At 28.3% G+C, this 15,996-nt stretch overlaps 1 protein-coding gene across 2 annotated transcripts; it reads left to right on the forward strand.

The window, feature by feature from the left end:
* Window positions 1-100: 100 nt before the first annotated feature.
* Window positions 101-14,713, forward strand: LOC145114715 (phospholipase D alpha 1-like). 2 transcript variants are annotated; one of them, XM_079050794.1, is made up of 3 exons: window positions 101-417; window positions 12,040-13,930; window positions 14,004-14,713. In XM_079050794.1, exons 1-3 carry the CDS (start codon window positions 337-339, stop codon window positions 14,435-14,437), a joined length of 2,406 nt encoding a protein of 801 aa, XP_078906920.1. In that variant the 5' UTR covers window positions 101-336; the 3' UTR covers window positions 14,438-14,713. The 2 variants fall into 2 exon arrangements, with proteins under 2 accessions (XP_078906920.1, XP_078906921.1); XM_079050795.1 differs by having other exon boundaries at window positions 102-231.
* The last annotated feature ends 1,283 nt before the right edge of the window (window positions 14,714-15,996 follow it).

Below are 15,996 nucleotides of genomic sequence, written 5' to 3' on the forward strand. Positions count from 1 at the left end.
AAGAAGCTTTTATTTATATATATATATATATATATATATATATATATATATATATATATATATATATATATATATATATATATATATATATGGAGAGTGAGTGAGATATAGTTGAATGCCAAATATATGGGGCTTGTAACTTGATCTCTCACCCAATACACTTCCATAATTGCTTTCATGTTTGCTGTTTGTGAGTCTTGTTCTTCGTTGGCTTAAACTTAGCACTTGTTGGTAAATCTCTCTCTCTCTCTCTCTCTCTCTCTCTCTCTCTCTCTCTCCCCCCCCCCCCCCCCCCCCCAAGAGATTGGAAGCTAAGGTGTTTGAAGGTGGGGATAGATGGCCCAAATATTGTTACATGGAACACTTCACGCCACAATCTTTGAAGTAGACAATCTCAAGTCCAATTTGCTTGACAAGGTCTCTCTCTCTCTCTCTCTCTCTCTCTCTCTCTCTCTCTCTCTCTCTCTCTCTCTCTCATTTGGAAGTTTAATTGGTTCATGCATGTTCAAGGATATGATTTGTTGCCGCATTAATTCCACTCATTCAGGATTTGTTAATCATGTGCTGAAATCTTGATAAAACACAGTAAAGTGTTATACATAATCTTCGAAAATAATAGATGGTCAGGATTCACTAGGTTTTTGGCTTCTCTTTAACACGAAACACACCCATCTATAGTTATTCAGAACGTTGGGTTTTAATTAAGTAGTGTAATATTGAATTGGGATAGGTTTATTTATGTTGTATTTCTAATATGAATCAATTAACTCAATGGTCTCTCGTTTGGCCTATCGTTGATTAAAATATACTTATTATTTTGGTGAAATTACATAAATGGTCCTTCGGGTTTCACGAAAACCATAGTGTAGGATCTTTTAGGCGATTTTTCTCACCAGGGTTCGAGCTAAAAGATTCCACCATGGTCCTCTGATAGGTTTAATTTTCGTTCGTCAATGGCAAAAACATGCCCACGTAATACATTTGGAACCCTCCCACGTAATACATTATTATTATTATTGTCTTTTTTTTTTATATTTTATTTTTATCAATATTTTATTATTTTATTCATGAAATTATTTCATTAAAATATGTATTTTATTACTTATTATACTATAAAACATTTCAGTAATATCTTCAATTCACTACCGTTATTTTATATTATTGTAAATATATAAATCATAATAAGTAAATGATTTTTGGGATAATCTCATTTAATCATCAAACTATTTCGTATGTGCTAAAAAAGTACGAAAAGATAAACAACTACAAAAGTTATTTAACAATTTAACCAAATATTTTTTACAATTTGTCCTTTAAATTTTATCTTTATTACGACATTAATCGTTGTATTTGTTTTTTTTTTTTTACAGTTTATTTTGTTTTAACTTTTTTATGAACCTTTTTTAGTTTTTAAACAAAATGGTTTTGTTTTAGTTTTTATAACTTTACTTTTACATATTTTTTAAGAAATTTGTTTTTCTAAATTTGATTTTTACAAATTTTTCAAGTTTGATTTTTACAATATTTTAAAATCATAATAATGTAAGAAAGTGTAAAAAAACATGTTCAAATTTACAAATTACATACAAACTGAATTGAATATCTATGATTTAAAAAGTTGTTTTTGAAAGTAATAAAACGGAAAATTAAAAAAATAATAATAAGAAAATAATGTGTTTTGTTAAATGATGATGGATTTATAATATTTAGTTTTATTGTTTTTAAAGATATTTGAAACCGACTTCTTAAATAAATGCTATTTAATTTCATGTTATCATAAATTTTATTTTCTGCAACCTTTTACATTATTATGTTTTTAGTAAAAATTTATGACGATCGCATTTTAAAAAATATTGTAAAAAACGTTTTGTAAATATAAATATATTTAAAAATATGTAAAACAAAGTTGTAAAATAATTAAAAAGAGTTTTTTTAATAGATTAAGTAATAAAATATATATTCTAATGTAATAATTTTAAGTATAAACTAATATTTTTATTAATAAAAAGATAAAAGATGAATAAAAGATGAAAAAGATTAGGAATATAATGTATTATAATAGTTGAAGGGCTTCAACTGTAAATTTGGAAGTCTATATATATATATATATATATATATATATATATATATATATATATATATATATATATATATATATAAAATCACAAGACCTTAGGAATAGTAATTTTTTTGGCTTTAGGTTTTATCACAAATGTTTGGTGAATTTGATATTTTTCGTCATCAAATGAAAACTTCTACATTTTTAAGTTTTGATTAAGTTTTTTTTGCCTTTAGGTTTTTGCCACAAATTTTTAGTAGTTTTGACATTTTTCGTCCTTACAGTCAAAACTTGTATATTTTGATGTTTTTGCAACAAATTTTTAATGGCTTGGACACTTTTCAACCTTTCGGTCAAATAGGAATAGTAATTTTTTTGGCTTTAGGTTTTTGCCACAAATATTTGGTGAATTTGACATTTTTCGTCCATGAAGTGTAAACTTTTATATTTTTAAGTTTTGATTAAGTTTTTGTGCCTTTAGGTTTTTGCCACAAATCTTTAGTGGCTTTGACACTTTTCGTCCTTGCAGTCAAAGCTTTTATATTTTGATGTTTTTGCCACAAATTTTTAGTGGCATTGACACTTTTCAAATTTGAAGTCAAAACTTTTACATTTTGACATGAAAAACACAAAAAAACCTCCTTTAGACTTTTGCCACCATATTTTCCCAACTTTAGCAACTTTCACACTATGGCCATAACATTTTTGGTTTTTCTCCATCAATGTTCTTTATTTTGGTTGTACACTTTTGACATCTAATTTTAGAAGTTGTCGGCTTTCTCCCATATTGATGGCGATTTACACTTTCAACACATCTTTTAAAGTTTGCCAATTTTTAACTTCTATGACATATTCCAAAAGCGGCGGAGCCGCGTGTCATTTTCTAGTTAAAATAAAGTTGAAGGTACCACCGATGGAGAAAAGTTAAACATGTACCTGAAATTAAACTAAAGTGGAATCTTTTAGCTAAAAAAAGGTCCTCAATGAGTGGTCTCGGTGAAGGACTCGAATGGCTCGGCGAACACCGAGTCGAGGACTCGGTAGGTCGAGTTCGGTTCGACAACTCCGTGGAAAAATGCTGGTGAGAGAGAGTAAAGTGGTTCGGGTTTTTAATTTTTTTAACGCTAACTTGGTCAAAATGATCGTTTTTAAAAAAAATCAAAAAATAACATTTTTATCCTATATAAATACAAATATATACCATATTTCATCCCATTTTATTTTTTATTTTTTCACACAAACAATATAATTTTTGTGAAAAAATGGTTTCTCCTTCAAACCAAAAACTCTAAAAAAAACACCAAAAGAAAATGAGTTTTTGACAATCTTCCCGACTCCCTAATAAATTTCTAAACCCAATTCCACTAGCCTTTTCACTTGACGTGTAAAAGAAATGATGATAAAAGCAAAAAAGGAGGTTGCGAAAAAAATACATCTAGGTTTCGTTATTTTAGGGTCGTGATTTCATTATTTAAATTTCTAAGTTCGTAATTTGAAATTCTATGTTTTTTTTGTTGTGTTGTAATTTTCTTTTGAAATATAATGAAAATTTAATTTTTAAAAAATAATATGTTTGAAATATTTATTTTTTATATTAATTAATTTTAGAAAAAAAAACATGGCAAGTATGATAACTCACATCATGTAAATGACAAAATTTTGAAGGAACGTCATAAATCCTAAATGGCGTCTATATGGACAATAAGAAACTTGATACCACTCTCTCCGGTCAGAAAAAAAAAAGTACACCAAAAAGGACATACACCGCTAGTTTTAGGAAACCCCAATGATCATTTATGTAATTTTGTTTATAACTTTTAATAAAGTTAAGAATTTTATTCTCATGACTATCTTAAATATTTTAAATAGTTTTTAAGAAAAATAATACAAGATGTTTTTAGGAAAATATTAAATTATAATTTCTTGAAATCACAAGTATTTGTGTCGTTTCACTTAAAACACAAGGTTTTTTTTAATAGCATGGTCTATGTGCTTAAAGGTTATGGACTATTTTTCTTTTATTTTTTTTTCCAATTTACCTCATTTCTATCCATATTTTTTTTTGAGATGTGATTAATATTCTTCAAAATACGAAGGAACTCTATTTATTTAAATTTAATTTATCAATTTTAGTCTCTCAATTTTTTATATATATATTTTTAGTTTATGTCTATATAATAGTTATAATTTAAATGTAATATTTATTATTTATATCTTCTTATATATTAAATTATATTAGTTAATCATAAATATAAAGTTTAATATTTATGTATTAAATACATATTAAAAAATTAAAACACACTAACATATTTTATAAAAGTTTGTAATTGAATATATCTTACAAATACGATAATATATTCTAATAAAACATAAAATATTACATGACATAATGACTATATGAATTATTTTACATACTATGATAACTTAGGATGTACGTAATCTTGATGTACCAATTGACGTTACAAAAGAAGTGTCACCGGTAGTGGTCGAAACAATAATCAATAAAACAGCAAATTCTAATAATTTTTTGCTCGATATAAATGTCTTAAAGATAAATAAACTCATTTTAGTCTACGAAATGCATTAGTTGATCATATATGAGAAATTTATTCCAACGCATAAATATGTATTAGTTTTTTTCACATGTATGTGTAATATTTCTATAAAATGTATGTAAAATATTTTTTTTAAATGTGTTATAAATATAATTTTATTTATTTATTATTTTAAAAAAATAATTATGAATTGAAATTCATTATATATGAACAATTTATTTTGTTATAATTTTATGATAACATAATTTATAATATTATTGTAATATAAAAGTTAGAATATATACATTTGTTAAAAGTTAATTAGTAGAATGTTGTGTTTGATAATCTATATAAGGTACAAAAATAAAATATACTATGAATATATATTTTTAGGGTATAACGGACAATTTGATTAATACATATTAAATTTGAGAGAATTTAGAAGTCAACAATTATGAGTATTCCAGAATACAAATCAGTCACCAATAATAAACCCAAGTCCCAATCAAAACTCTGTAAACCTTTTTTACGAAGAATATGGATTTAAAGATTTGAAGAAATTCTTTGAATGTATGAAATTCTTTGAGAATTTATTACATTTTTTTAAATCATATACATTTTTTTGTAACACTTGATTTAAAAAATAATAGTTTTCAAATATACAGTTAAAACATGGTTTAAAAAGTAGTGAATAAAGGAAATTCTTTAAGAACTAATCTACATTTTGGTTAAAAATTAGAAGATATCCAACTATATGGAAAACTTTTAATCATAATTCTTTGAAAATGGTTGTTAATTGCAATAATTTGTCTGAAAGAATGTTCTTATGATTATCAAATATGTTATAAATATAACTGTAACACATTCTTGAAGAATCATAATTACTTTTTAGAGAATCATAATTCATTTTTACATAATCAACATGAATTACTAGTGTATAACTGACATTATTTAAGAATAAAACATGAATTACAAGTGTACAACTAACATGTCTCAAAGAATAAGACATAAATTACAAAAGTATATATGACATTCTTTAAGAACAATTTCACATTGTTCAAAAAATAAGAGACATTCTTTAAGAATGATACATTCTTTAAGAAAAATACATCAAAATAAAAGAAGAATGTGAATTACAAGTACAAAATCTGATTAACTACAAATCAAACCTGTGCTGTTACAAGTACAAAATCTAACAATCTATAACTTCAGTCTAAAAGAGTAAACTCAATATCAGAACAAATGGAAATCAAACTTGTGAAACGATTAAAAACGATAATAATGTTTGCGATTTGTAATCACAAAACCAATGGAAATGACGTCTATAATTCACAACAATTGTGTAAGAAATCATTGATTTTTGGCATACAAGGATAGTGATCACAGCTGATCAAGGTGTGACTAGATATTTTTTTTTTGTCAATCAAGGTGTGTGGTTGTTATTTGTAGATGTTGCAGAAGATGATGATGGCGACATTGTTGTTGATTCTTTATATCACAAACTAAACAGATAAAATCAATGAAATCATGATTAATAAATAAACATAACTAGAAAACATAATCCATAAAAGTCAATGATTCTTATTATACAAACAAATATTCAAGTCAATGACTCTTATTATGCAAGAATGTGAATATTTATATCATAAGATACAAAAAAAATTGAGAGCAAAAAGAAAAATCAAATAAGAACCATGACTATATACACAAAAACCATGGTTTGTGCACGTAGCAAAACAACCATAATCTTGGTCACAAGAGAGTGATTGTAAATCTTTCACTTTCATTAATCTATGGATTTCAATTGCCATAGTAGCGGATATAAGCAACAAACCCCGCAAAATTAAACTATAAATATTTTAAAAATCTCTCATACAACATTATATAGGACCAAATCAGGCTCCAGGATAAGATTTTAGTCTTTATGCATTGTTTTCTTGATAAATTTTGAAGGATCATGCTTCTCGCAATAAACCATGTTCATAAATTCTTTCAGAATACCGGATTGACAAGTGCAATTGGAATTTAATGTAAACAAAAATGCCCACAAAAAAGATATATCAGTGACAATATACTTATCTTGACATTTTTCACAAACAGTTGGAGTGCATTCAGATAAAAGCTCACATGTTAAATCTTGTTATCATGTTCCTTTGTTGTTATGTTACTGGTGCAGAAAAAAGCAAAAAAACACTCTAACATATTAAAGTATTGAACCCAATAAATTTGGTATAAAAATTAAATCATTTTGCATTGTGAAATTGTAAGGAACAAAGAAACTGAAATGGGTTAAAGGCTGTTTACCAGGTGGGATAACATTCTAAACAAATGTCTCTTTATTGAAAGTGATATCTTTTTTTTTCTCTCATCACCTCTCATCTTCATTAAGCATGATATATTCTTTTTTTTCTTTTCTTTTTTTCTCCTTCGCCACGCTCGAGTCGTCCCTTCTACTTCCGAATACAAATACATAATTGATGGACTTCCAAATAAAACATCTAAATAATCACTGAATCTTGATTTCTCATGAAATCGGGAGAAGAAAACACGGGAAGAAGCAAAAAATAACAATTTGAGCCAAAAGAAAAAATAAAAAATAAATAAGCGTACTTGCTACTATCTTGATCGGCGGTGACAAAAGAGAAGAAGCAGATGGTGGTGGTCAGTGTGCGAAGGGGAAGAAGCAACGACGGCCGGTGTGAGGAGGGGTAAGGAAGTAAAGCCGATGATGTTTGTTGTGGATAAAGAAGACGATGTCTTCGAGAAATAAGTAAAAAAGGGTATTTAGGCTAAAAAGATAATTGTCCCATGATTTAAGTAACATAAATACTATTTATTTTTTAATTATAAAAATATTTATATATAAAATTCCACAATTACCCTTAATATATTGATTGGTCTAAAATTAGTCATACGTTCACACAATATTTAAAATTCATATATAAACCTAACTCTCTCTCTCTCTCTTTATATATATATATATATATATATATATATATATATATATATATATATATATATATATATATATATATATATATATATATATAAAAGATCATTCTTTTCAATTTTTAATATGGTTAAAAACAAATCATTTATCATTTCTTATATTAATTTGAAATCAACACATTATCATCAACTTCCTTATAAATTAATAAACATCATTAGAGTTTTTCATTTACTAATATAAATTAAATACAATGTTGACATTGAGTATAGTCCAAATCATGTTTAAATTAATTATAACTTTACATACTAGAACTTAATAAACATAAACAAGAAAGAGTATCAAATAAAATTTTTACTTAGAAGTTAATAAATACAAAAAGTATTAAATTGATATGGTAAATTATAAATGGTTTTAACTTTAACCACAAATGATATAAATATAAATATAAATATATTGATGTTTAAATATAAATATAAATATAAATATAGGTTTGATTAAAATTGACTATGTTGTCGTTAGGTATAATATATAAAGTTTTATACTGTTTTGATAAAAAATTATATAATATTTTAAACTATATGATAAAATAAAATCAGTTAAAAATAAATATTTTAATAGCCTTTAAGCGTGCTTTATATATATATATATATATATATATATATATATATATATATATATATATATATATATATATATATATATATATATATCTTTTTTTTATAAGTGAACTTTTTAATATTCATAATTAAACTGTATTATTAGTTAAAGAACATGTTGGTTTTTTATCCATAGATAAATATATATTGTTAATAAAGCTATTGTCATTAAAAATCTAGAAACTTAAAATATACAATTAATGGATAGTTAATGGTATCAATTCCAAAGTAAAATATTTTATATAAGATGGACCATCGTGCTTTATATATCGTTCGATTAAATTTAATTTAAGTTTTAGTTGATTTTGAAAATTATCTTTATTCGAGTATTGGGTGAACAAATTGATAGTTTTTTTTCTTATTAAACTTTTAAAGCAAAATGATAATATATTACAATTTTTAAAAAGAAAAATAATATCGTGTATTTAAATTTTATCAAACAACATCACCTCTTATTTAAAATGTTAAAAATCATCAAATAATTTGTTCTCTAAAATGTGTATGTATATTATTCTAGCATTTATATAAGATGTTGTATTTTCAAATAAAGTATATGACATTAAAGTCAAATCATATATACAATGGTTACGACGAAGCTAAACTAATGATATAGTTGTGTGTGACTACAAAATCCACCAAAATATATAAAAATCTTCTAAAATTGTCGTATTCTTTCTATAAACTAAATATATCTTTTGCTTACGTGTGTAGATGAAATATAATAACAAATTCATGAGGTGGTGATCTATTTCTATATATCCACCCAAATGATTTTTTACATATGGTTAATTATGCATGAAAGTTTTTTAGATAAAAAAAAAGACATGGTCATTTTAAATGTTTATGAAGATATGATTAAGAAATTTAAAAAACATTGTTGACAAAAAAATGATTTTTTAGCTATGTTAGAATAACATACGCAACGTGCGGGTGTGTGTATATATATATATATATATATATATATATATATATATATATATATATATATATATATATAGAGGTAAGTTCAATTGAGAAAATAAAAAATGTTAAGAATGGGGGAATCGTTCTCAGCCACTCATTTATTTTTGCCGCAAAAGTCTTTGTTGTACCAGCGGAAATGTATAAGGAATACACATGTGTTTCCAACAAAACATGTTTCCTTAAACTATGTTAATCATTACCTTAATATATACAAAAACATAGTTTTTTTTGTTTTTCTTAATTTTTAAGAAGCTATTTATATCGAAAAATGATTTTAAATATACTAAAATTTATGATTTTTTATTCTCTACTAATAGACATCCATATTGATATATTTTTAAGATAAAATAAAAAAATTATTTTTTTTTATATTTTCAGCTATCGTTATTCATAAGTGAATAAAAATGCATTAGATTTTTGCTACAGTACGTTCGTTATTCACTTATGAATAAAAATATATAATTAATTTTTTTTACAGTTTAAGTATCATTTATACTACTTATTCATATATGAATAACAAATTAACTGTAACAAAAATCTGATAAATGTTTTATTCATATATGAATATAAAATATGACGACAACTAATACACGTTTTATTCATATATAAATATAATATATGATGAAAGATGATGTAAAAATATATTTTAAGTAAGAAAACTTTATTGCGTGTCATATTCATATATGAACGGTACTTAAACTATAAAAAAAGTTACGCATAAGTTTTATTCATAAGTGAATAACGAATATACTGTAATAAAAATCTGATAGATTTTTTTATTCACTTATGAATAACGAGAGCTGAAACTTTAAAAAAAATAAATTTTTTAATTTATCTTAAAACTATATCAATATGGATGTCTATTTATAGAGAATAAAAAATTATGAATTTTGATATATTTAAAATAATTTTTCGATAATAATGACTTTCTAAAAATAAAAAAAACGAAAAAAATATGTTTTTGTGTATATTAAGGTAATTATTAGCATAGTTTAAGGAAACATGTTTGGTTGGAAAACACATGTTTATCCGTTATCAATTTCCGACGGTACGCCTAAGTGTTCTCAACCTTTTTTTTTTTCTCAATTGAACCCTCCTCTATATATATATATATATATATATATATATATATATATATATATATATATATATATATATATATATATATATATATATATATATATATATATATATATATATATGGTCCATGATTCATTTTAAAGTGAGAACTCGTGAGACACTTTAAAAAAATTGAAAAAAATATATACAAATCATAAAATCGAGTATAGATCGAGTATAGAAAAAAAATTGGAATTTTTTTTTTGCATCATTAAAATTGATCAATGATTCAATTTTATTTTTTTATTTTACATCATTATGATCTATGATTCAATTTTATTGATCCAATTTTTTTTTCTCCCGGAGATAGATCTATGTTCGATTTTATAATTTGTATATTTTTTTAATTTTTTTAAAGTGTCTTCACTTTAAAATGAATCATCACCCGATCTTATCTCTCTCTCTCTCTCTCTATATATATATATATATATATATATATATATATATATATATGTATATATATATATATTACCAACTTTAATTTTGGGAAAGAATATGTATTTGAAAGTTTATATATATATATATATATATATATATATATATATATATATATATATATATATATATATATATATATATATATATATATATATATATAAACTTTCAAATATATATTCTTTCCCAAAATTAAAGTTGGTAATACAAAGGTATTCATCATTTCTTCATTTGTTGTTTCAATATGGTATCCATTTTCGCTGGTATCCTTAAATTTTGATGAGTTTCTTTGAGATTTGCGAGAAAATAATGCATCATTAATCTGAAACTTTATTCCTCCGGAAACTAATTGAGAAATATATATATATATATATATATATATATATATATATATATATATATATATATATATATATATATATATATATATATATATCTCTCTCTCTTATTTAGTATGGTGTGTGTAGTTGCAATATCCACCAGACATATATCGTCATGGTTGTCCGTTATGTGAGACATATATCTTTATGGTTGTCCATTATGTGAACGAAAAAATCCATTTTCTACAATTTGTATTTTCGTGATTGTGAATTTCTTATAGCTAATTAAAAACCATCATATAATCATATAAAAAACACATAAGTGTGTGATATTTTGCAAAAATAAATGATATAATTCAAACTAATACATCTTATTTATAAATTTATAAATTTATCTTGAGGTTATTTCATTGGTAACATCGATAAATTGCCATCTTAAGAAACAAAATTTGTTTCTATCTTTTTCCCTTTGTTCTTGGGAGATTTTTGTTAAAGCTCCATGCATGATGAGGTGTTTCTTCATGCGAAAGGTATGGGCCCATTTATTCTTGCCTCCAAAACTACAGCAAATACTTGTCATAAAATACTTGTCATAGCTCCTTTAGCTTTTCCATTTTTTTTTCAATGTCATTCATATCTCACTTATCATGTCAGTCTGGTGTTCTTTTGTGATTTTAAAATGAAATCACCATAATATTTTCCTCAACCACATCCATAAATATATCCACAACTACGACTATATCCATGGCCTCCACGACAATCGCGAACACGATCACAGTCATTAGGATTATGAGCTATCAAAAAGAGAATAAAGTTGAACCAGACCGGCTTTTTGATATTAGGATTTTGATACCAAGAAGCTCGTTTAAATGGTTCAAATTTATTGTATTACCACTCAAATATTAAAAAAAACATACAAAATCTATAAAACTATATTTTCTATCTTTTACTTATCAAATAATTAAGCAACATTTGTTTTTGTTTGTTTTTTTGCTTTTGATAGATCGTAGGTGGACTACAAAATGTGGCTGGGTTAAACAAGGATGAAGGATGCCTTTATGCAACGGTTGACCTAGAAAAAGCTCGAGTGGGCCGAACCCGGATGCTGGAACACGACTCAAACCCACGATGGTACGAGTCATTCCACATCTACTGTGGCCACATGGCTTCCAATGTCATCTTTACGGTCAAAGAAGATGACCCAATAAGCGCAACTTTAATTGGCCGTGCTTACATCCCAGTTATCAAAGTCCTTAAGGAAGATGTAATTGATGAATGGCTCGAAATTTTGGATGAGGATGGCAAAACGATCCGTGGGGATTCGAAAATCCACGTAAAGGTACAATTCTTTCCAGTCGAACGGGAATACCAATGGTCTCGAGGGATACAAAGCGTAAAATTCCCTGGGGTACCCTTCACGTACTTTCCACAAAGAAACGGATGTAGGGTTACACTTTATCAAGATGCGCACTTACCCGATAATTTTACCCCAAAAATACCATTAAGCGGAGACAAGTACTACGAACCACATCGATGTTGGGAGGACATTTTTGATGCGATTACGAATGCGAAACACTTGATTTATATAGCGGGGTGGTCCGTTTACACGGAAATCACTTTAATTAGGGATTTAAGAAGGCCGAGGCCCGACATGGATATGACACTTGGTGAATTGCTAAAGAAAAAGGCGAGTGAGGGTGTTCGGGTGTTGATGCTTGTTTGGGATGACCGAACTTCTGAAGGGCTGATTGAAAATGGGCTCATGGCAACCCACGACGAGGACACAGGGAAATACTTTAGTGACTCGGAAGTAAATTGTGTATTGTGTCCTCGTAACCCGGATGATGGACATAGTCTTGTTGAAAACATCGAGATTTCCTTGATATTCACTCATCATCAAAAGATTGTGGTTGTCGATGCTCCATTACCTAATAACCATGAGAAGAGGCGCATAGTGAGTTTTATAGGCGGAATCGATCTCTGCGATGGACGGTACGATACACCATTCCATTCCCTTTTCCGAACACTTGATTCCGCCCACCATGATGATTTCCACCAACCTAATTTCCCTAATGCATCAGTGGAGAAAGGTGGACCTCGGGAACCCTGGCATGACATCCATTGCAAGCTTGAAGGTCCAATCGCGTGGGATGTGTTATTTAATTTTGAGCAGCGGTGGCTCAAGCAAGGAGGAGAGGATTTACTGAACGATGTAAATGATCTTAGTCAAGTCATAATCCCTCCGTCGCCTGTCTTGTTACCAGATGACCAGGAGAGATGGAACGTTCAGTTGTTCCGGTCAATTGATGGTGGTGCTGCCTTTGGGTTCCCTGATAAACCCGAGGATGCAGCACGTGTTGGGTTGATAAGCGGAAAAGATAGCATTATTGACAGGAGCATTCAAGACGCGTACATCAATGCCATCCGCCGAGCAAAAAACTTCATCTACATGGAAAACCAGTACTTTCTAGGAAGCTCATTCGACTGGAACTCAAAGGACATTAAAGATGAAGACATCAACGCCTTACATCTAATCCCGAAAGAACTGTCACGTAAAATCGTGAGCAAAATCGAAGCTGGAGAGGACTTCCGGGTGTACGTAGTCCTGCCAATGTGGCCGGAGGGTGAGCCAGAGAGTGCATCGGTGCAAGCCATACTAGGCTGGCAAAGAAGAACGATGCAGTTGATGTATAGTGATATCGTGCTGGCTCTGAAAGTGAAACACATCGTGGCAAACCCCAGGGATTATTTGACATTCTTTTGCCTCGGCAACCGGGAAATCAAGAAACCTGGCGAATATATACCGCCGGAGAAGCCTGACAAGGATAGTAATTACCAGCGAGCTCAAGAAGCACGACGGTACATGATCTACGTACATGCCAAGATGATGATCGGTAAGTGATACTAATCTTCTCACTCATACTCTTTTTTCACTTTTTAATGCGAGAAATATTGGTTATTTTGCAGTTGATGACGAGTACATAATCGTCGGATCAGCGAATATCAACCAGAGATCGCTGGACGGAGCTCGAGATACTGAGATAGCAATGGGGGCGTTTCAGCCGTGTCATCTATCAAAAAGACAGCCGGCGAGGGGTCAGATTCATGGGTTTAGGATGTCGTTGTGGTACGAGCATATGGGGCTTCTTGACGACTCTTTTTCATATCCGGAGCGCTTGGATTGCATCCGAAAGGTGAACCAGATATCGGTGAAGTACTGGGATCTTTTTAGTTCTGAGACGTTCGACCATGATCTGCCGGGGCACCTACTAAGTTACCCTATCCGAGTTATGGACGAGGGAGAGGTGACGGAGCTGCCGGGGTTTGAGTACTTCCCGGACACGAATGCTAGGGTTCTGGGTACCTATGTGGGTTACTTGCCTCCGATTCTAACTACTTGAGAAAAATGGGGTATAGGACTGGGGTGTTGTTGCGAATGGTGTATAAGAAAGAGACTAAAATACCCTTTCCTGAAATGGTTCATTAAACATATAAAGTGCGACGATTGCCATGTGTCTATTCCTGTTTATGGTTTGTTTTTTCTTTGTAATTTTTACTTTTCATGTTTTAAGTTATTACGAGTGTGATGAGTTCCAATTATTGTTTTATGTAATAATATGTATGTTTGAAATTGAAATAAAACAATTAATGAATATGAGTTTGAGTTTGAGTTTAAATGTTCTTCCTTAATTATTTTTTAAAATATTCCAGTTTCTTTAAAGATTTACTAATTTTTAAAAATTAACTGTTTTTTTTAAAAAAAATTGTAGCTTTTTAAAAAAATTCACGTTTTCTAAATTTTTTTTTTAAAAAATGCATTTTTTTTAAAAAAATGCATTTTTTTAAAAAAAATAAAAAATTATTATTTTTATAAGAAAAAACAAATCAAAAAATTTAAAATATTATGTTAATTTTTAGATATTTTTAATAATATTTTCAATAACACAAAAAATTAAACATGAAATTAGATTGGTAAGATGACGATCATGTCTTTTAATGAATTAAAATTGATTTAACGCTCCACTTTTAGTTCTCAGGTTCTAATGAATGTATAAGTTCTCAACGGATCGAATCATAATGCATATATATATATATATATATATATATATATATATATATATATATATATATATATATATATAAGATAACATATGCATTACGGTTCGATTTGAGACAACAAACAATGAAGCTGAGTACGAAACATTGCTAGCAGGATTAAAATTGGCAAACAAAGTTGGAGCAAAAAGTTTGAAAGTTAGGACTGATTCGATATTGGTCACGAACCAAATAAACGGGGTATACGACACCAAGAATGAAGAAATACATGGCAGCAGTCAATGAATGATCGTATCTTTTAACACCTTGAAAATCGAGCAAGTCAAAAGAAGTGAGAACAAATGGGTAGATGCACTCAGAAAATTGGCAGCCACAACATACAACCACTTATCCGAAAAAGTGTTGGTTGAAATACTGAAAACAAGAAGTATAGACGAAAAGGAGGTAGATGCCATCGCGACAGAAGACAAGGGCTAGATGACTCATTTATACGACTACCTACTACACAACTTGTTGTCGGGTGACCAGAATGAAGCACGAAAGGTAAAAATAAAAGCTCCCCAATTCATCGTAAAGAACGAACAACTATACAAAAGAGGATACCTCATGTCATGGTTACGCTGCGTAACGGCGTTAGAGGGAGCAAACATCATGAAAGAAACACACAAAGGTGAAACAGGAGCACATGAAGGGGAAAGGGCACTAACTGGAAAGTTGCTACGCATGGGCCTCTATTGGCCAACCATGCACAAAGAGGTAGAAGAACTAACGAAAAGTTGCGTAGAATGTCAAACCTTCTTTCCAACACAACGGTTACCATCCACACCACTCACAAGTATTTTTAGCCCATGGTCGTTCCATCAGTGGGGCATCGACATTGTAGGGTCACTCCCAGTAGCTCCAA

The sequence above is a fragment of the Lactuca virosa genome, chromosome 5 (genome assembly GCF_052849685.1).
Source record: "Lactuca virosa cultivar CGN04683 chromosome 5, Lactuca_virosa_CGN04683_v6, whole genome shotgun sequence".
Taxonomy (NCBI): domain Eukaryota; kingdom Viridiplantae; phylum Streptophyta; class Magnoliopsida; order Asterales; family Asteraceae; genus Lactuca; species Lactuca virosa.